Source organism: Muscardinus avellanarius (genome assembly GCF_963383645.1).
Source record: "Muscardinus avellanarius genome assembly, chromosome: 4".
NCBI lineage: Eukaryota > Metazoa > Chordata > Mammalia > Rodentia > Gliridae > Muscardinus > Muscardinus avellanarius.
The window spans coordinates 87541447-87563365 of record NC_137789.1 but is presented as its reverse complement, the minus strand read 5'-3'; the positions used below and the strand labels follow the sequence as shown (position 1 = coordinate 87563365).

Below are 21919 nucleotides of genomic sequence, written 5' to 3'. Positions count from 1 at the left end.
CCAAGCCATACCCCCAGCCCTAGTTTTTAGTTTTTTTTGGTTTTGTTTTGAAACAGGGTCTCACTAAGTTGGGAAGGGCCTCACTAAGTAGCTGAGGCTGTCCACAAACTGCGATTCTCCAGTCTCTGCTGGGATTAAAAGTGTGCGCAACCACACCTGGCCTCTGAGAAGACACATTCTAGTGGCAAGAATAATGGAATTAAAACATTGTAAAGGTTTTCAAAATGAAACTTGGGAAAACAAATGAGAGAAACATTCTTATCTCTCAAGAAAAAAATTAAGCCCCAAAGAAATGAGGAGAAATAACATCTAGATGTATATACATTTCAAAGCTTCATTCATGGATACAAAATTAAGTAGCAAGAAAATAATCACAGTATAGCTGCTTCAAAATGCCCCTGGGTGTGGGGGGGCTTGGTGGCACATGTCATTTGGGAGGCTGAGATGGAATCACAATAGCCTCTGCTACTTAGTGAGGCCCTTTTGCAACTTAGTGAGACCCTGTTTCAAAATAAAGAGTTAAAACATATGGCTGGGAGCCTGGCATAGTGGCACATGCTTGTAATCTCAGTATTTGGGAGGCTGAGACAGGAGGATCGCAGTTTGCAGCCAGCCTCAGCTACTTAGTGAGGCCCTTTGCAACTCAGTGAGACCCTGTTTTAAAATAAAGAATAAAAAATAGGGCTGGGGGTATAGCTCGGAGGTAGAATGACCATGGGTTCCAATCCCAGTACTGCAATAAATACATACATATATACATACATATATACATACATACATACATACATACATACATACATACAAAAGAAAAGGGCTGGGAGTACTGAAGTTCAGTAGAGAATACTATTGGCTTCAATCCTCAGTAACATAAACACACATGCACACAACCTAGCTCCAGCAACTCCCCTGAAACTTTATTTGGAAACAGGGTTTCATTAGGTTGTTGAAAGCCTCACTAAGTTTGAATGGCTGGCTTTGAACCTGCAATCCTCCTGTCTTGGTTTCCAAGTACTGGGATCACAAGTGTGCACCACTATGCCCTGTCTGAAACTTATTATTATTTATATATTTATTGAGGCACTGGAGATGGAACCCAAGGGCATTCTAACTCTGAACAACATCCCCAATGCTATTTTTATTTTTTATTGAGAAATAGGGTCTCACTGAGTTGCAGAGGGCCTAAGTAGTTGAGGCTGTCCTTGAACCATGATTCTCCTGTTTCAGCCTCAAAAATGCTGGAATTCAAGCATGCACTACCACACCGGGCTCTATTCTTTATTTTGAAACAGCGCCTTACTGAGTTTCAAAGGGCCTAAGTAGCTGAGGCTGGCTGCAAATCATGATCCTCCAGTCTCAACCTCCGAAATGCTGGGATTACAAGCATGGGCCACCATGCCTGGCTCTATTTTCAGTTTTTTGACAGGTGCACTGAGAAAAATTTTTTCCTTATTTAAACACACATCCATAAACATTTAAATTAGAATAATGAAATATTTCTTTGTGAAAGCATCAGAGAGTCAAAGAGAATCTACAAACTGCCCATTTTCCCTCCTGCCTTATCTTCATGACACCTACACGTTAGGTGGGCTGGGGATATAGCTCAGTAGTAGAGGACCTGGCAGCATAAATAGGGGCCCTGTTCAATCTCCAGCTACACACACACACACACACACACACACACACACACACACACACACACACACTAGTTTAATTACAGTCTAGCTTGCAGGCAAGAAAGCAAGATGAATTCTTAAATTCCCTTTAGCTCGATGATGCTATGATTGAACTATTTCTCACATACCAAAGATAGAAGGTTGTTAGGTGAAACACATCCCTTGTACCTAAGCCCTTAACTGGCCCCCTTCTCAAATGCTAAAGCAGGTAATTCTATCTCCATATTAACTTAATGTCAGACCTACTAAGTAAATGAAGAAAATGGCAGGTGATCAACAGAAAATCTATTTAATATTTCCAGTTTAAGTATTAGATCTAAATTTTATTAACAAAACTTGCCTTGACAGAAGTAACATACAGAAAAGAATATTTTATAACATGGAAGAGGTATGAAAAATAGAGATAAAAAACAAACTGTTTTTCTAATCATGTCTGTACTCTCATATTATCATCTGCCATAAATAAAAACTGAGGCATTGCTTTGTTAAAAATTAACACTACATAGAAGAGAATGTGATAGGTATAAAAATTCCTAAGAATTCTATAGAACTAGGAACAAAAGACAAACTTCTTATATAGCATTTATTTTCTCTTTAAAAGCATTTCTTGATAGGAATTCTTCTAAATTATAAGAAAAGCATTAATTAAAATTTTATTTTTTATATAAAAGAAAAAATATTATGTTAGAACCAAGATTTCTCTTTATCATTTCTCTCAGAGTACAGAAGTGCTGTAAGATGACTTGCCAAACAAGGGCTATTAAATTCTCCTATTAATTGCTGGGATATTCCCAAAAGTGCTGTTAAAATATTGCAGAAGGGTCCATTCCAAAGCAAAGCAATCCCTCCATAAAAGGCTTACGCTAAAAAAAAAAGGAAAAGAAAAAAAAGAAAAAGACGCTAAAGAAAGAAAGAAAGAAAATCCGACAGCTGAAGACAACATAGGGCTATTTATAAGTCTTCTCCCAGTCCCCCAGACACCCTCACATGGGGGCTGTAAATAGCTAACTAAAATATCTTTGAGGCTCTCATATCCATACCCATAAACCCAAGTAGAGCTGTAATCAGAGTGAAAGCAAACTTCAGTTGCCTTTAGCAAGCATGTACCTGTGAGTAAACTGGAGTAGAAGAACAGTAATAAAAGTTCTTATATTTTTAAATAAAAATCATACCTTTTTCTCCAACAAATGGTAAAGACCATGTGAAGACATCCATAAAATTGGGCAACCAGTAAGGATGTGGAGAACAGTTAAACTGTCGAATATTCATCACATTATTTTCATACTTTAATACAGCAGCTGCAAGATAAGTCCAATGTCAATTTAACAAATTATCTTTAGCTCTGAAAGTATAAAATATATAATAGCAGGTAAAAATCTTTTAAGAGGGATGGGACTGAGGAGTAAGTAGAATCTGGGCTGAAAGAGGGATAGAAACTGTTTTTTTGTAATAATACTATTTTTTTTTTTTTTTCAGTACTGGGGATTGAATACAGGGGCATTCAGCTGGGCATGGTGGCACACACTTGTAATCCCAGCGTTTGGGAGGCCGACACAGGAGGATCACACAGGTTCAGCTACTTAGTGAGGCTCTCAGCAACTTAGTGAGACCCTGTTTCCAAATAAACTATAAATAGGTCTGGGAGTATAGCCCAGAGGTAGAAAGCCTCTGGGTTCCATTCCTAGTACCACCAAAAAAAAAAAAAAACAAACAAAAACAACAACAACAAACAAAAACCAGGACAGGGGCATTCTACCTCTGAGCTACATCCGCAGCCCTATTTTTTTCTTCATTTTGAAACAGAGTATCACTGAGTTTAACAGAGTTTTGGAGGGCCTCATTAGGTATCTGCGATCCTCCAGCATACAAGTGTGCACCATCAAGCCTGGCTTTTAATACACATTCATGTAGAATAGTCAGATCTACTTATTATTACTGAAATTTCCAGAATCTTTCCAGAATGTTTTACTAACAATGAGAATTTATTTTAACTAAATCCAAAATTGTGAACATGCAATTTAGAGAAAAAAAAAAAGAATGACAATTAGCAGTTTTCTAGGTTTCTAAGTTCATTCAAGTTGAGACAGTTGAATGGTAATAAAGCAAACAAACAAAAAAAACTGCCAGATTTTATTTGTTGATGTATGAATGTATTTATTTCATTTAATATAAAAAAATCAGGTGAAACTACTTCTAACATTTAACTTCATTTAGAAAAAATTATACTAACATGCCAGAAGAAAAACATAAGCCTGGTATGGTGGAACACACTTGTAATCCCAGTACTTGGGAGGCTGAGACAGGAGGATCTGGGTTCGTGGTCAGCCTCAGATACTTAGTGGGGCCCTCTGCAATTTAGTGAGGCCCTGTTTCAAAATAAAGAATAAAAAAAAAAAAAATAGGGCTGAGAGTGTAGCTCAAGAGGTAGAACACTCCTCCCCCCCTATGTTTGCAGTACTGGGGATGGACCCCAGGGGCATTCTACCTCCAAGCTACAACCCCAGTCCTATTTTTTATTCTTTATTTTGAGACAGGATCACACTGAGTTGCAAAGAGCCTCATTAAGTACCTGAGGCTGTTCTTGAACATGATCCTCCTGTCTCAGCCTCCTGATTGCTGGGATTATAAGCATGCACCATAATGCCTGGCAGAATGGCCCTTGATTCATTCCCCAGTACTGGAAAAACAAACAAAAAACAAACAAACAAACAAACAAAAAACAGAACCACCAAAAAAATTGCATAGGTAGCATTTATCTCAATTTCAGATATATTTTTAGTGTTTTTTATAATATCTTAAATTAACCTATATAGATTTCAGTCACTGGTTATATTACTTTATGGAACATAGGGTTAGAGTAGACTCTAAGCTAAGGCATGTATTACCATGTGCAATGCATGGTAAACTATTTAACTTATTTGTTTCTTATTTATAATAAGGGGCTGGGGACATAGTTCAGTGGTAGAGCCTTCCCTGGCATTAACAAGGCCTTGGTTCAGTACTACAAAAAAGAAAAAAAAGAAAAAAAAAAGAAAAAAAAAAAAAAAGCTAGGGGTGGTGTGCATGCTTGTAATCCCAGCATTTGGAAGGCTGAGACAGGAGGATCAGTTCACTGACAGCCTCAGCTACTTAGTGAGGCCCTCTGCAATTCAGTGAGACCCTGTTTCAAAATAAGAATAAAAAGTAGGGCTGGGGGTATAGTTCAGAGGTAGAATGTCCCTGGGTTCCATCCCCAGTAACACAAAACAATAACAACAACAACAACAAAATACAAAAAGCAATTAAAATGTCTACCCTTCCTATTTCAGAATTTAAGATCAGAGAAGATATTTCACATGAAACCATATAAATTTATAAGATGTTTTAATAAATATTATAACAATTGTGTGGTTTCTTTTTTCATTTTAATGAAAAGTACTGAAATTCAGATTCAAATTCAAAGATCTGAAGCCAGGTATGGTGGTGTATGCCTGTAATCCCAGTACTTGGAAGGCTGAGACAGGATTGAAGGTTCGGAACCAGCCTTAGCAATGTAGTGAGGCCCTTAGCAACTTAGCAAGACTCTGCTTCCAAATAAAAAATAAAATAGGGTTGAGGGTATAACTTGGAGGTAGAGTGCCTCTGGGCTCAATCCCCAGCAACACACACACACATGCGCACACGCACATGCACACGCACACCCCCCCCCCCAACCAACTAAAACGTAAGATAAGCAATTCTGGCTAAAACAGAACCAAAGTGAGCCTACTACATATTATGATTTACTAACTTAACATGTGTGTTTCCCTTTCTAAATTCCATGTAAAATATTTTAAGCTTAGTCTCAGAAATTATGGACATTTAGATCTTATTACATATTATTATATATCAAATATTTAGATCTTATTATCATTATACTAATTATTATACCAACCATTTAGATCTTATTATTTAAAGTAGGAGAGAAAAAAATCTAGAAAATTGCCTTATTGGTGGTAATAAAACAGTACAAATATGCCTGTACTATGTGAACACTGAAATCATTAACACTATCTATGTACAGACTCAAAAATACTAAGAAGACAGTTGATTTTGACAGAACATATCCAGTGGTTTGCATTTTTTTTTTCGGTACTGGGGATGGAACACAGGGGCATTCTACCTCCAACTTACACCCCCAGTCTTACATTTTATTTATTTATTTATTTATTTATTTATTTATTTATTTATTTATTTATGTGGGTCTGAGGATAGAACCCAGGGGCATTTGACCTCTGAGCTACACCCCCTGACCGATTTTTTTATTCTTTATTTTGAAACCGGGTCTCACTGAGTTACAGAGGGCCTCACTAAGAAGTTGAGGCTGTCCGCGAACTGCGATCCTCCGGTCTCAGCCTCCTGAATGCTGGGATTACAAGCGTGCGCCACCACGCCCGGCTTATTCTTTATTTTGAAACAGGATCTCACCAAATTACAAAGGCCTCACTACGTAGCTGAAACTGGCTGAGAGCCTGTGATCCTCCTGTCTCAGTTTCTCAAGTACTGGGATTATGAGTGTGCCCCACCAGGCCTGGCTTTGCATTCCTTCCCCCCCCCCCCCCCCGGTTCTGGGGATGGAACCCAGTGGCACTGTACCTTCAAGCTACATCCCCAACCCTATTTTTTTTTTTTTTTTTAGTGCTTTTAATTTTGAAACAGGGTCTGAGTTGAGAAGGGCCTTGCTAAATAGCTGAGATCCTCTAGTCTCCACCTCTCAAATGATTACAAACTTGCGCCACCAACCCAGGCTTTTGCATTTCATTTTTAAGTTCTAAAAAAACCTGATATCTTATCTTCCTGAGTCAAACTGACAACGGATAATCAGTGAGAGAGTAATCAACTAGGCACGGGACACTAGCTTCTTTAACACTGCCGATGGAAAGTCATAGTTGAGGAAGTATTAACACTGGCAGAAAGTTAAATGAAGCAAACATTTCAGGTGAGTGAGGTGGCATACACCTCTAATTCCAGTATTTGGGAGGCTGAGATAGGAGGATCGGAGGTTTGAGGCTAGCACATGGTAATACAGAACTTGTTTCAAAATAAAATTAAAATAAGGCTGGGGGTGTAGCTCAGAGGTAGAATATTCCTAGGTTTAATCACCAGTACCAAAATAAAAAAAGCACTCATCTCTATTCTTTTTTTTTTTGGTACTGGGGTTCCTGGAGGCCCTTCTACCTCTGGGCTACACTCCCAGACCTATTTTTACATTTTTATTTGGAAACAGACCCGGCTCATCTCTATTCTTGATAGTGGAATAAAATTCAGTTATGTTTCTTTTCAAAAACAAACTCCAGCCAGGCATGGTGGCACATGCTTGTAATCCCAGCATTAGGGAGGCTGAGATGGGAGGATCACAGTTTGTGGACAGCCTCAGCTACTGAGTGAGGCCCTCTGCAACTTAGTGAGATCCTGTTTCAAAATAAAGAATAAAAAAATAGGGCTAGGAGTGTAGCTCAGAGGTAAAATGCTCCTTGGTTCCATCCCCAGACCTGCAAAAACAAAAAAACAAAAAACAAACCCCAAGCCGGGCATGGTGATGCACGCATGTAATCCTAGCATCTGGAAGGCTGAGACAGAAGGATTGCAGTTTGTGGACAGCCACAGCTACTTAATGAGGTCCCTTGTAACTCAGTAAGACCCTGTTTTAAAATAAAGAACAAAAAAATAGGGCTGGGGGGTGTAGCTTGGAGGTAAAATGCCCCTGGGTTCCATCCCTAATACTGCAAAAACAAAACAAAACAAAAACCACAGCTGGGTGTGGTGGCACATACCTGTAATCCCAGTACTTGGGAGGTTGAGACAGGAGGATCACAGGTTCATGGCCAGCCTCAGCTACTTAGTGAGACCTTGTTTCAAACTAATAAAAGAAAATAATAGGGCTAGGGGTTAGCTCAGAGGCAGAATGCCCCTGGGTTCCAACCACAGCACAAAACAAACACAAATGAAGCCACAGCCTGGCATGGTGGCGCATGCTTTTAACTCCAGTACTTGGGAGACTGGAACAGAAGGATCACAAGTTCTCAGCCAGCTACTCAGTGAGGCTCTCTGAAACTTAGTGACACCTTGTTTACAAATAAAGAATAAAAAATTGGGCTCGGGTGTAGCTTGGAGGTAGAATGCCCCTGGGTTCAATTCCCAGTGCTGCTGCTGCAGTAGCAGCAGTAGCAGCAGTAGCAGCGGAAGAAGGGGAAGAAGAGGAGGAAGAAGAGGAGGAAGAAAAGGAAGAGGAAGAGGAAGAGGAACAAGAAGAAGAAGAAGAAGCAGCAGCAGCAGCAGCAGCAGCAGCAGCAGCAGCAGCAGCAGCAGCCGTCTCTGCCATAGCCAGTTATAGCAGAACATGCCTGCAATCCCAGTATTGGGAAGCTGAGATAAAGAGTCAAGACCAGCCTCAGCCATATAGCAACCTTATGAGATCCTGTTTCAAAACAAAAAATACAAAGGGGTGGGTGAAGCTCAGAGGTAAAATGCCTTTGGGTTCAATCCCTAGTACAAAAAAAAAAGCGCTTTATTAAATATCTATAGTATGAGTTCTTATAGCATAATCCATATTAAAGTTATCCAATGTGTTACTGTTTGAAATCTGGCAAATGTTTTAATCTTTTAGCAATCATTTTCCATCATCCAAAAAACTCTTCTGCTCCTCTTTTGAACTTACACTATGACCCATAGTTAGCAATGACCTCATTATCTTTTTAAATGTAACTTTTTATAGTCTTTAACCTTGTTCTTTTCCCCAGCACATTTGCTCCAGTATGACTCTTAAGGCTATAAAATATTCAACTGAATTTCAGACATGTCAAAATAGGAGTTGCTTCCTATTCTTATGAACTAAATAAATCCAATCTCATCTTTTTTTTGTGTGTGTGTGGTACTGAGGGTGGAACCCAGGGGCTTTTCTACCTCCAGGCTATACACCCAGAACTATTTTCTATTTTATTTGGAAACAGGGTCTGAGTTGCCGAGAGCCTCACTAAGTAGCCGAGTCTGGCTTCGAACCTATGTAATCCTCCTGTCACAGCCTCCTAAGTGCTGGGATTAAAAGAGTGTGCCACCACGCCCAGCTCAAACCCAATCTCATCTTAATGTCCTTGGCACATACTTAACTGGATTAAAACCCTTTGGCATTATCTGCCAATAAGTATGTTCATAATAAAATTAAATACAATAAGTACAGACAGAACAAATTTGGAGAAAAAGGAAATGGAAACCACATTGTAACAAAATGTAAAAAAAAGATAAAAGAAAAAAAGTAGTCAAAGAAAGGAAAGAAAAGAAAGCATCTCTGAAAGGATGTCAGAGCAGATTATTCAAATCAAAATCTTCTGAAGGCAGCAAGAGACCACGTGAATAAAAGCAGAAAGTAAATAAAAAGAAGAGCAGGGCATGGTGGCGCACACTTACAATCCCGGCATATGGGAGGCTGAGACAGGAGGATCGCGGTTCGCGGACAGCCTCAGCTACTTAGTAGGCCCTTTGCAACTTAGTGAGACCCTGTTTCAAAATAAAGAATAAAAAATAGGGCTGGGGGTGATGCTCGGAGATAGAATGCCCCTGGGTTCCACCCCCAGTATCTAAAAAAATAAATAAAAATTAAAAAATTTAAAAAAAGAAAGAAAAGAGAATCTAGATAGTGAACACAAAACAAGCAACATGATACACTATAAAAGTAGAAATAAAAAATGGTCGAAGCAGCAGCATTACACAAATAAGATTCTCCTGATTACAAAGAGAAAGATTTAAGAAAGGGGAGCTTAAGAAAATCATGTTTGTTTTGTTTGATATACTTAATTTAGGGCAGTTCTTTTTTTTTTTTTTTTTTAAACAAAATAGCTTATGTGAGTGACAGGTTCTAGAATGGTTACACATACTTAGTTTTTCACATTTTGGATTTTTAATTTCTTGTACTCTCCCCTCCCTTACATCTTAGTATTTTATAATGAGAATTGGATAGTTTCAAACAATATCCCTTTTCTATTATATTTTCAAAAAAATAATTAAAATGCTAAGATGTTTAACAATTTTTATCAACATCTTACCTTTATTATTGTAGACATCTAAGTAATTAGGTGCCGAAAAAATTGTTATTAATGAAGGAAACCCTGTAGTTTGACTTTTTCTGTACATTCTATAGCTGCAAAACAAATAGCTTAATATGCATCGTAAAGCATCAATCATGGTCACTAAGTTTGATTTGCATTAAAGGTGTTAATTTAGGTCAGGGAAACAGAATTCTTACCCTGCATCTTGAGCTTCATGAGCTCTAATAATCGATAACAAATTATTGTTTTGCAAAAATTCACACACTGCTGGATAGCTGTAGGGGAAAAAGAGTTAAATTAAGTAAAGTAATAGCTCTTTTTCATGAAGCATATGTTATTTAAAACAACTAAAATGTGATTAATCTTGGATATTTTCCTTACTTATAAAAATAAGAACATCCTCGAACTGTATTGTGACTAAAATGTTCCTGTGATTTTTCATTTCCAAAATCTTCAGAAGGATCGGACCATAACAAGTCACACATTGGTCCAAATGCAGGTGGCTCTTTAAATCTATCTAACTGTGAAAAAAAAAAAAAAATAAACAAAGAACAGAAATAACTCATCAAGAAGTCAGGACAAAAATGTACACGGGAAAGCAATACCAACTCTAAATGTAATCCACACTATTACTAAGATAGTTCCTTAAGTGAAGAGAGACTTGAGTCTGCTATTCTCTATTCAACAAAGTGCTAGAACTAGGAATCAACTCTGAAACTAAAATATATACTCACCCTCCTAATATCATCCAGTGTGTGTATTTCTGGTGAAAGTCCACCATGAACACAGAGAAACTGTTGATTTAAAAGTGCAGCAAGGGGCAGGCTATCAAAAGCTTCCATACAAGCTTCATATACTCTTTCTGAATATTTAATTTTACCTTGAAGAAATAAACATTAGAAAACTATATCAGTAATAAAATCATCTTAAAAACAAATACTGAGCCAGGTGTGGTAGTGTACACTTGTAATCCCAACATTTGGGAGGCTGAGACCGGAGGATCGTGGTTTGTGGACAGCCTCAGCTACTTAGCAAGGTCCTTGCAACTCATTGAGACCTTATTTTGAAATAAAGAATAAAAAATAATAGGGCTGGGGGTGTAACTTGGAGACAGAATATCCCTGAGTTCCATCCCAGTACCACAAAACAAAAAAACAATGAACCACCCTATAAATTATGTAAAATATGTGTCAATTAAAAAATTTTAAATATATACAAAACTCCAAGCCATTCTTAAGTTAATCTGTAAAAAAAAAAATCAATATAAATATTGATATTAAAACTCCATATTGAGCCGGGCATGGTGGCGCATGCCTGTAATCCCAGCATTTGAGAGGCTGAGACAGGAGCATCACGGTTCATGGACAGCCTCAGCTACTACTTAGTGAGGCCATTTGCAACTCAGTAAAACCCTGTTTCAAAATAAAGAATAAAAAATTGGGCAGGGGGTGTAGCTCGGAGGTCAAATGCCTTTCCATCCCAGACCCGCAAAAAAAAAAAAAAAAAAAAAAAAAAAAAAAAAAAAAAAAAAAAAAGAATAAAAACTAGCTGGGGGTGTAATTCAGAGGTAGAATGCCCCTGGGTTCCATCCCCAGTACCACAAACAAATAAACTACATTATTAAATATAATTTAATAATTTAATGATATTAAAAATACCATTAGAGCTGGGTGTGGTGGTGTGCGCTTGTAATCCCAGTGCTTGGGAGGCTGAGACAGGAGGATTGCGCAGGTTCAAAGCCAGTCTCAGCCAGGCGTGGTGGGGCATGCTTGTAATCCCTGTTCTTGGGAGGCGGAGACAGGAGGATCGTACTGGTTCAGAGCAGGCCTCGCTGGCTTAAGAGACCCTGTTTCCAAATAAAAAATAAAAATAGGTCTGGGAGTGTATCCCGGAGGTAAAAGGGCTTCCAGGAACCCCAGTACCAAAAAAAAAAAGAAAAACAAAAAACAAACCAAAAAAACCCACCAAAGCCAGTCTCAGCTACTTAGTGAGGCTCTCAGCAACTTAGTGAGACACTGTTTCCAAATAAAATATAAAAAAATAGGTCTGGGAGTATAGCCCGGAGGTAGGAAAGCCCCTAGGTTCAACCCCCAGTACCCCCCCAAAACACAAACAAACAAAACCATTAAACACTAGAGTGCCTAACTATCTTCCTGAAAGCTTTGTATGTATAAGCATAAATCCTCTCTCCATATATATGTATGTATGTATGTATGTATGTATGTATGTATGTATGTACGTACATCCCCTCAGTACTCAGGATTGAACTCAGGGGCATTCTACCTCGGACCTACATCTCCAGTCCTATTTTTTTTTTTTTTTTTGCAGGTCTGGGGATGGAACCCAGGGGCATTTGACCTCCAAGCTACATCCCCTGCCCTATTTTTTAATTCTTTATTTTGAAACAGGGTCTCACTAAATTGCAGAGGGCTTCACTAAGTAGCTGAGGCTGTCCATGAACCGAGATCCTCTGGTCTCAGCCTCCCAAATGCTGGGATTACAAGCATGCACCACCACGCCTGCCTTCCAGTCCTATTTTTTATTCATTATTTTGAAATAGGATCTCACTAAGTTGGAGAGGGCCTCCCAAAGTAACTGAAGATGGCCTCAAACCTGTGATCCTCCTGTCTCAGCCTCCCACCTACTGGGATTACAAACATGTGCCACCACACCCAGCTTTGTTCTTACATGTTGCACCACTTACTATCCACATTACTCCAAAAGAATACTGAGGAAGTGAAAATATTTCTTCTGAAAGTACTCACATTCCTGCTTAAAGGTAAAATATTCAGTAAGGTGTCTGCATTCATGGTTGCCTCTCAGAAGAAATAATGTGCTTGGGTATAGAATCTTCAAGACCCATAAATATAAGACACACTGCAAAAGAAAATGTTTCCAGTGAATTTATATTATACTTCTGTTTATATTGTTTGATCTTTCTTCTTTTCCTTTAATATCTATTATTCTTTATTATCCCTTTCTGTCCCTTATTGAAATACAACCTTCATAAGAATATGGACGTTGTAGTCTTATTCTTTTTTTTTTTTTGGCAGTCTGGAGATGAAACCCAGGGGCATTCGACCTCTGAGCTACACCCCTGCCTTATTTTTTATTCTTTATTTTGAAACAGGGTCTCACTAAGTTGCAGAGGGCCTCATTAATTAGTAGCTGAGGCTGTCTGCGAACCGTGATCCTCCAGTCTCAGCCTCCCGAATGCTGGGATTACAAGTGTGCGCCACCACACCGGGCATCTTATTCCTTTTGACTCTCAACTCCTAGAAAGTAGCTAGCAATTAGAAGAGCAATAAATATTTGTTGAATCAATGAGGCAAATGGTCTATTTCATTACTTTAGATTTATAGATTATTTAATATAAAAAAACTGGCAGAATGACTTCTTTTTGGGGTACATTAGTGAATGTAATGTCAAAAACAATAGTAGATAACATTTATAGAGTACTTACAATGTGCCAAGCATTTTATAATTCATCTCTCATTTAGTCCTCAAACAACACTGTGAAGTACATATCATCTCTATTTTACAAATAAGGAAACTGAAGTAAAAAGCTTAAGTAACTTGTCCAAAATCACAAACTCCTAAGCAATGGAGGTAAGATTGTGATCCTTTAATCTTAAGCATTATGCCATGAGGCCTAATGAAGAGAAGGGCCAGGTTTTATGTTTGTTTTGTTGATTTTGTGAATGTTGTCTTTTTTTTTTTTTTTTTGCGGGTCTGGGGATGGAACCCAGAGGCATTCGATCTCTGAGCTACACCCCCTGCCCTATTTTTTATTCTTTATTTTGAAACCAGGTCTCACTGAGTTGCAGAGGACTCACTAAGAAGCTGAGGCTGTCCTCAAACCGCGATCCTCCAGTCTCGAATGCTAGGATTACAAGTGTGTGCCACCACGCCCCACTTTGTGAATGTTGTCTTATATAAGGTAGATGTTTATTTTCTAAACCAACTCAAAGAAAATGCAATTTTTTTTTTTTTTTTTTTTTTTGGTGGTACTGGGGATGGAACCCTTCTACCTCTGGGCTACACTCCCAGACCTATTTTATATTTTATTTGGAAACAGGGTCTCTTAAGCCAGCAAGGCTGGCTTCGAACCCACGTGATTCTTCTGTCTCTGCCTCCCAAGCGTGGGGTTTACAAGCGTGTGCCACCACGCCCGGCAAGAAAATACAATTTTTATAATAAAAAATGTTAGAACAAACAGTATAGTAGATTTATTTATCTAATGATTTAAATAAGAAAATGATTAACATTTTCATTGCTTGTAATCTTAGTACTTGGTGGCTGTGACAGGAGGATCACAGGTTCAAGGGCATCCTCAGCAATTTAGTGAGACTCTCAGCAACCTAGTGAGACCCTGTTCTCAAATAAGAAATAAAATTAGTCTGGGGTGTAACTCGAAAGTAGAATGTCTTTGGTTTCAATTCTGAGTAACACACACACACACACACAAAAAAAAAAAAAAAAAAAAAAAACCTAATATGATTTATACAATCATACAGAAAAAGAAAATATTTCAAAAATATTAATATGTTGAAATGTATAACTATTCATACTTTCATTTTATTCATAAGACTAAAACCAATATGGCCAGGGAAATAATAAACTCAGTGTGTGCTTGTTATTTCTTTTTATTTGTTTATTTATTTTTGTTGTGGTACAGGGGGTGGAACCCAGGGGCTTTTCTACCTCTGGGCTATACTCCCAGACATATTTTATATTTTATTTGAAAACAGGGTTTCATTAAGCTGATGAGAGCCTCACTAAGTAACTGAGGCTGGCTTTGAACCTGTGTGATTCTCTTGTCTCAGCCTCCCAAGTGCAGGAATTACAAGTGTACGCCACCATGCCCAGCCTTGTTTATTTTTACTGTTATTTTCCTTTTTTTTTTTTTTTCTTTTTCAGTACTAGGGATGGAACCCAGGGCATTCTACCTCCCAGCTACACCCCCAGACCTATTTTTTTTTTTTTTTTTTTTGGTGGTAACTGAGGTTCCTGGAAACCCTTCTATCTCCGGGATACACACCCAGACCTATTTTTATATTTTTATTTGGAAACAGGGTCTCTTAAGCAAGCAAGGCTGGCTTTGAACCTGCGCGATCCTCCTGTCTCTGCCTCCCAAGTGTGGGGATTACAAGCGTACACCACCACACCCAACCCCAGCCCTATTTTGAAACAGGATCTCACTGAGTTGCAAAGGGTCTCACAAAGTAGCTGAGGCTGTCCGCAAACCATGATCCTCCTGTCTCAGCCTCCCAAATGCTGGGATTACAAGTGTGTGCCACCGTGCCTGGCATTATTTTCCTTTTATAACAATAAAATGTACTAAACAAGTCAGCTACAAAACAGTTATACAAATACACATACACCAATATGCTTAGTTGTTAATTAAGGTTCTTAAAATTCTTTACTGTTTTTATAAAACGCACCCAAACTTTTGGTTAGGAAGGCTCATTTCTTATTTTCTTGAAGCCCTGAAGTAATTCAGAGAAGGTTAAAGCAGTTTAATGAAATCATGAATAGGAGGAAGAAGAACAACTCAGGATAATTCACAAGGGAGACAGGATGGATAGAGTCCAGAGTTCAGAACTCCCTTCCATACTGGGAATCTTAGCACACTTTAGAAAGTATATTGAAAATCGCCGGGCGTGGTGGTGCACGCTTGTTTATCCCTGCGCTTGGGAGGCAGAGACAGGAGGATTGCGCAGGTTCGAAAACAGCCACACGTGCTGGCTTAGGAGACCCTGTTTCCAAATAAAAATGTAAAAATAGGTCTGGGAGTGTAGCCCGGAGGTAGAAGGGCTTCCAGGAACCCCAGTACCACCAAAAAAAAAAGTATATTGAAAATCTTGGAGAAATGGATATAGACAATAACTAGCATGGAGATTTACTTGATAAGGCTTCATTATTAGGAGAGCTAATTAAATGAACAAGTTTGGAGTCAGACTGCCTATGTCACTAACAACATAATTTTGGACAAGTTACTTAATTGCTCCAAGCCTCAGGTCCCTCATCTATAAAACAGATAAAATAAAAGTACTTACCTCATAACAATGTTGTATTAAATTAATATGTTAAATGCTTCAGATATGCATGGGACATATCAAACGCACAAGACATAAGCCTGAGTAGTTTCTTTGTTGTTTTTTGTGGTACTAGGGCTTGAACTCAGGGGCATTTTACCTCGGAGAAACACCCTCAATCCTTTTTTTATTTTGAAACAGGGTCTCTCTAGGTTATGGAGGACCTCACTAAGTTGCTGAGGCTGGCTGAGAACCTGTGATTCTCCTGTCTCAGCCTACCAAGTACAGGGATTACAGGTGTGCGCCACCACACCTGGCTTCAGTAAAATTTTGACCCAGCCATTTCAACTCTAGGAGTCTGTCCTACAGAAATAATAGGACAGCTGGGCGTGGTGGCACACGCTTGTAATCCCAGCATTTGGGAGGCTGAGTCAGGAGGATTGTGGTTCGAAGACAGCTACTACTTAGTGAGACCCTTTGCAACTCAGTGAGACCCTGTTTCAAATGGGCGGAGGAGGGGGGGGTAGCTCGTAGGTTGAATGCCCCTGGGTTCCATTCCCAGTACCACAAAAAAAAAAAAAAAAAAAAAGGAAAGGAAAGAAATAATAGGACAAATATGCAAAGATATAAGAATAAAGTAGCTCCCTGATATATCATTTGTAATGGCAAAAAAGCTGGAAACACGTTAACAAATGATGCTATAGATTTATATTTACTGATTTGGAAAGATATTAAGTGTACAGATATATTAAAAAAAGCAACTTAAAGAACAATTTATAATATGGTCATGTTTTCATTTTTTAAAAAGAGAGATCCATACCAAAACATATAAATTGTTCTATATTTACATAATTAGAAAAGAAAAAAAGAGCAAAAAAATTCTCTACTGTTAAGCAATGATCAATAGGTCATTTTATTGCCTCATTTAAAAACAATATTTTTCAGCTGGGCATGGTAGCACATGCTTGTAATCCCAGTATTTGGGAGGCTGAGACAGGAGGATCTCAGTTCATGGATGGCCTCAGCTACTTGGTGAGGCCCTTGCAACTCAGTGAGACCCTGTTTCAAAATAAAGAATAAAAAATAGGGCTGGGTGTATCTCAGAGGTAGAATGTCCCTGGGTTTCATCCCAGTACTGTGGAAAAACAACACAATATTTTCAGAATACAAAAAAATTCCATATGATATGCTGGTTTTAATAGTTACATGACAAGATAGAATCACTAAAGTTTAAGCAATAAAATAATCAAATAATGTGGGTTTTTTGGTTTTTTTTTTTTGGGGGGGGCAGCACTGGGGATGAAACACAGGGGCATTCTACCTCCAAGCTACATCCCCAGCCCTATTTTTCATTCTTTATTTTGAAGCTGGGTCTCACTGAGTTGCAAAGGGCCTCACTAAATAGATGAGGCTGGCCACAAATCATGATCCTCCTGTCTCAGCCTCCCAAATGCTGGGATTACAAGCGTGCACCACCGTGCCCGGCTCTTAATGTTGTATTTAACTAGAAAACATTAAGTCTTCTTTAACATGGCTTAATGTCTCTAGGGGCAAAAGAGATAAACAGACATAAAAATAAATAGCACTAAATTCTTAAAGCCATGTGATTAACTGGGCATTTCCACTGGGGAAAATGACAATTATAATTATAGAGTAATACAAAGACTAACTGAATGGTCTCAAAGAAGAGGGATAAGAAGCAACTTTTCCTTCTAATTTCAGAATATACAGAGGTATTAAAAAGATCTCAACAAAACACAGCTAAGTTTTAGGAACATACTGTACTAGAAATGAATGGAAATCATCTATTTTAACACTTAACAGCAAATCAAATGACAGTATATGATTATTACCTCTATACTAAAATAACCTCTGTCCACATAATCACCAAGAAAAAGGTATCGAGTATTAGCAGGTGATCCTCCTACTTCAAAAAGTTTCATCAGATCAAAAAATTGGCCATGGATGTCACCACACACTGAAACAAGAAGATTATTAGATATGAAAAAGCTCTGAAATAACAAATATTACTTAAATTCTAATTTCTTTTACATAATAGAGTGTAAATGCTATCAAGAATTCTCTGAGAAGAAAGTGGTCTATGAACAGTCATGATAGGGTTGATGTATCACCAAGTATTCATGTGCTCAAGATCTAGAATAAGATGTAACAGAAATAACAAATTTTGTGGTCAGTGACAGTTTCATCTGAATTTATAAAGTGCTTCTTTAGGAAGCCAAAGATGTGTTTAAATCATCCATCCAATGACAAAATTATAATGTTGGCAGTAAAATCTCTATTCTAACTCAACACTTTGTTAACCTTTAAATGATCACCATCCTCTGACATGACATCAAAATATTTTCTAATATGGAAAGCAAAATAACTGTTGTTTTTGTTTTGTTTTGTTTTTGCAGTACTGGGGATGGAACCCAGGGGCATTCTACCTCTGAGCTATACCCCTAGCCCATTTGTTTTTCTTTATTTTGAAACAGGGTCTTACTAAATTGTGGAGGGCCTCACTAAATAGATGAGGCTATCCACGACCATGTGATCCTCTTGTCTCAGCCTCCCAAGTACTGGGATTAAAAGCGTGGATCACCATGCCTGGCTCAAAATAAATGTTCAATCAAACTGTTTAATCAAAGTTTGGCCAATACAACTGATGAAACCTTCCCCAAAGCTTATTACACCAAAGTCTGTACTCTAGTTATTAGGATCATGTTATTTACTGACAACAAGCAAAAATTTTACAAAGTACAGAAAATTGCAAACTCAAGATATTGTCCATGTGATATTTAGTATTTATTGTTTGAAAGTGAAATATTTTATACAGAAGTAAAAAAAAAAAAAAACAATATCTAAAACAAAGATAAGCTTACCTGTAATTGGGGCTTCTACTTCTATCATGGTTTTTTCTCTCCGCAGGATGGCAGCACCCTCATTGATAATTCTAAGTGCAATTTCTTCATCTACCCGCCCTTCTTTTACTAGATGATTCTTCAGAACATCAACCCTGGGTATCCCATCCATATCAAATACTTCTTCAGACGTCAACCGATGTGTTGGGGGGAAAGGGACAGCTGCAATGTTTTTAAATTAATACAAAGTAAGTCACTAACATATACATATATACTTTTTTGGTATATATAAAAATATGTTTTTTGGGGTATATACATACATATATGTATCCACTTCTTTTCTGCATTACTGGATATTGAACACAGGGGCCCTTTACCTTCAAGCTACATCCCCAGTCCTATTTTTTATTCTTTATTTTGAAACAGGGCCTAAGTAGCTGAGGCTGGCCACAAACCTGTGATCCTCCTGTCTCAGCTTCCCAAGTATTGGGATTACAAACGTGTGCCACCAGACCTGCCTCATAATATATTATCATAAAAACTAAACACTGGCCGGACGTAGTGGCGCACGCTTGTAATCCCTGCAGCACTTGGGAGGCTAAGACAGGAGGATCATGTAGGTTCAAAGCCAGCCTCAGCTACTTAGTGAGGCTTTAAACAACTTAGTGGGACCCTATTTCCAAATTAAATATAAAATAGGTCTGGAAGTATAGTCCAGAGGTAGAAGGCCCCTGGGTTTCACACCCAGTACCACAAAAAGCCTAAAACAAAAACAAAAACAACTAATCATTGGACCTAGATTAAGAGTAAAAAGTCAGCTGGATATGGTGGCACATCTTGTAATCCCAGTACTTAGGAGGCTGAGACAGGAGGATTGCAGGTTCACAGACAGCCTCAGCTACTTAGGCCTTTTGCAGCTTAGTGAGGCCCTGTTTCAGAATTAAAAAAAAAAAAATATATATATATATATATTTAAAAAATATATATATTTAAAAATATATATATATATGGCTGGGGGCATAGGTCAGAGGTAGAATGCCCTGGATTCCATCCCCAGTACAGGAGAGAGAGAGAGAGAGAGAGAGAGAGAGAGAGAGAGAGAGAGAGAATGAGAGAGAGAATGAGAGAGAGAATGAGAGAGAGAGGGAGAGGGAGAGGGAGAGGGAGAGGGAGAGGGAGAGGGAGAGGGAGAGGGAGAGGGAGAGGGAGAGAGAGAGAGAGAGAGAGAGAGAGAGAGAGAGAGAGAATAAAAAAAGCGAAGCCGGGCATTGTGGCACATGTTTGGTGCTTGTGCCACAGTACTTGGGAGGCTGAGACATGAGGATTCAGGTATGCTGCTGGCCTCAGTTACTTAGTGAGGAACTCTGCAATTTAGTGAGACCCTGTTTCAAAATAAAGAATAAAAAAATAGGACTAGGGATGTAGCTTGGAGGTAGAATGTCACTGGGTTCAATCCCCAGTACTGGGCGGGGGAGGGGGGGAACGACGACGACAGAGGTTTTTATTTATTGGGTAAAAGTAATAAGTTTTCTTTCTGAGTAGTGGTGTACACCTGTAATTCTAGTATTTGGGAGGCTGAGAAAGGATAATTGTATGTACAAGGCCAGCCTCAGCAACCTAACAAGACCCTTAGCAACTCAGCAAGATCCTGTTTGTTTCAAAAATAAAAAGTAAAAAATAGATGGGAGCATAGCTTGCAAGTAGAAGCAGAACACCTCTAAGTTCAATCTCCAGTACAATAATAATAATAATAATAATAATAATAATAATAGTAATAGTAATAACAACAACAATAATAATATTCTCCTACAACAACAACAACAACAACAATATTCTCCTACACCCTGGTGGAGTGGGCTTACACCCAGGGCAGAGGCATACGTGGGACCATAGCCTAGGGACGGATATTAAAAAAAATTAATATTCTCAACCACTATTTTGTTTTCATAATTCCCAAGGCATTTTAAAACATTTCCATCTAGTTTTTAGGCTGTTTTTTCCCCCGTTTTTGTTTTTGGTACTGGGGATTTAACTCATGAGTATTTCACTTCCGCACTACATCCCCAACCCTTTTTACTTTCAAAACAAAGTCTTGCTAAATTGCTGGGGCTGGCCTCGAACCTGCAATCCTCCTGTCTTAGCCTCCTAAATACTGAGAATACAGGTATGTGCCCACACTTTAACTATTTCAGGCTTTTAAAAGGTTTTTCTAAAGCTGGGTGTGGTGGCGCATGCTTATAATCCCAAGCATTTGGGAGGCTGAGACAAGAGGATCTGAGTTTATAGCCAGCCTCAGCTACTTGGTGAGGCCCTTTACAACTAAGGGAGACCTGTTTCAAAATAAAGAATAAAAAATGGGCTGGAGGTATAGCTTGGAGGTAAAATGCATCTGGATCCCATCCCCAGTATCAAAATAAATAAATAAATAAATAAATAAGACTAAAAAATAGGACTGGGGGTATAGCTCAGAGGTTAATGCCCGTGGGTTCCATCCCCAGTACCACAAAAAAAAAAAAAAAAAAAAAAAAAAAAGTTTTTCCTAAGCCAGGCATGATGGTGCAGGCTTGTAAACCCAATACTTGGGAAGCTGAGACAGGAGGATCCAAGGTTCAAGAATAGCCTCCGCAAGACGTAGCTAAGAGGTTGAAGGCCCCTAGGTTCCATCCCCAATACCATAAAAAAAGAAATTTAAAAAATTTATCTTGAGTCATTTATTGCTGCTTTTTCAGGTTGTTTTTCTATATGTAATTTTTTTTTTTTTTTTGTACTGGGAATGGGAACCCAGGGCCTTCTACCTCCAGGCTAGCTCTCCGACCTATTTTATATTTTATTTGGAAACAGGGTCTAAGTTGCTGAGAGCCTTACTAAAGAGTAGCTGAAGCTGGCTTGGTACCTGTGTGATCCACCCAAATACTAGGATTACAAGTGTATGCCACATTACAAGTGTATGTGACAGGAGGATCACAGTTTCTTGAACAGTCTCAACAACTTGTGAGGCCCTCTGCAACTTAGTGAGACCCAGTTTCCAAATAAAGAATAAAATAGGGCTGGGGGAATAACTCAAAGGTACAACACTCTTGGACTCAACCCCCAATACCACAAACCCCCCCAAAATAAAATAAACAATATTTCCTACTCTTCAATATTTGTGATAGGGAAAAACCAGAACAGAAATATATAAAATACATGAAAGTTTAATATAAATGAGTCAGGCATGGTAGTACACACCTGTACTTGGGTGACAGGAAGGTCACAGGTTCAATGCCACACTGTGAGATAACTTAGCA

The 21919-nt window shown here is 38.4% G+C and overlaps 1 protein-coding gene across 3 annotated transcripts in view; it reads right to left on the bottom strand.

The window, feature by feature from the left end:
• Positions 1–21919, bottom strand: part of PPP3CB (protein phosphatase 3 catalytic subunit beta) — a gene marked incomplete at both ends in the record, with an annotated part of 55498 nt that overhangs the window by 19665 nt on the left and 13914 nt on the right. For all 3 annotated transcript variants that reach the window (XM_080694577.1, XM_080694579.1, XM_080694578.1), the window contains 8 exons: positions 2846–2971; positions 9731–9825; positions 9931–10008; positions 10115–10254; positions 10468–10613; positions 12499–12610; positions 17625–17749; positions 18654–18854. In XM_080694577.1, the coding sequence (XP_080550703.1) occupies positions 2846–2971; positions 9731–9825; positions 9931–10008; positions 10115–10254; positions 10468–10613; positions 12499–12610; positions 17625–17749; positions 18654–18854 (1023 nt within the window). The remainder of the gene's footprint in view (positions 1–2845; positions 2972–9730; positions 9826–9930; positions 10009–10114; positions 10255–10467; positions 10614–12498; positions 12611–17624; positions 17750–18653; positions 18855–21919) is intronic.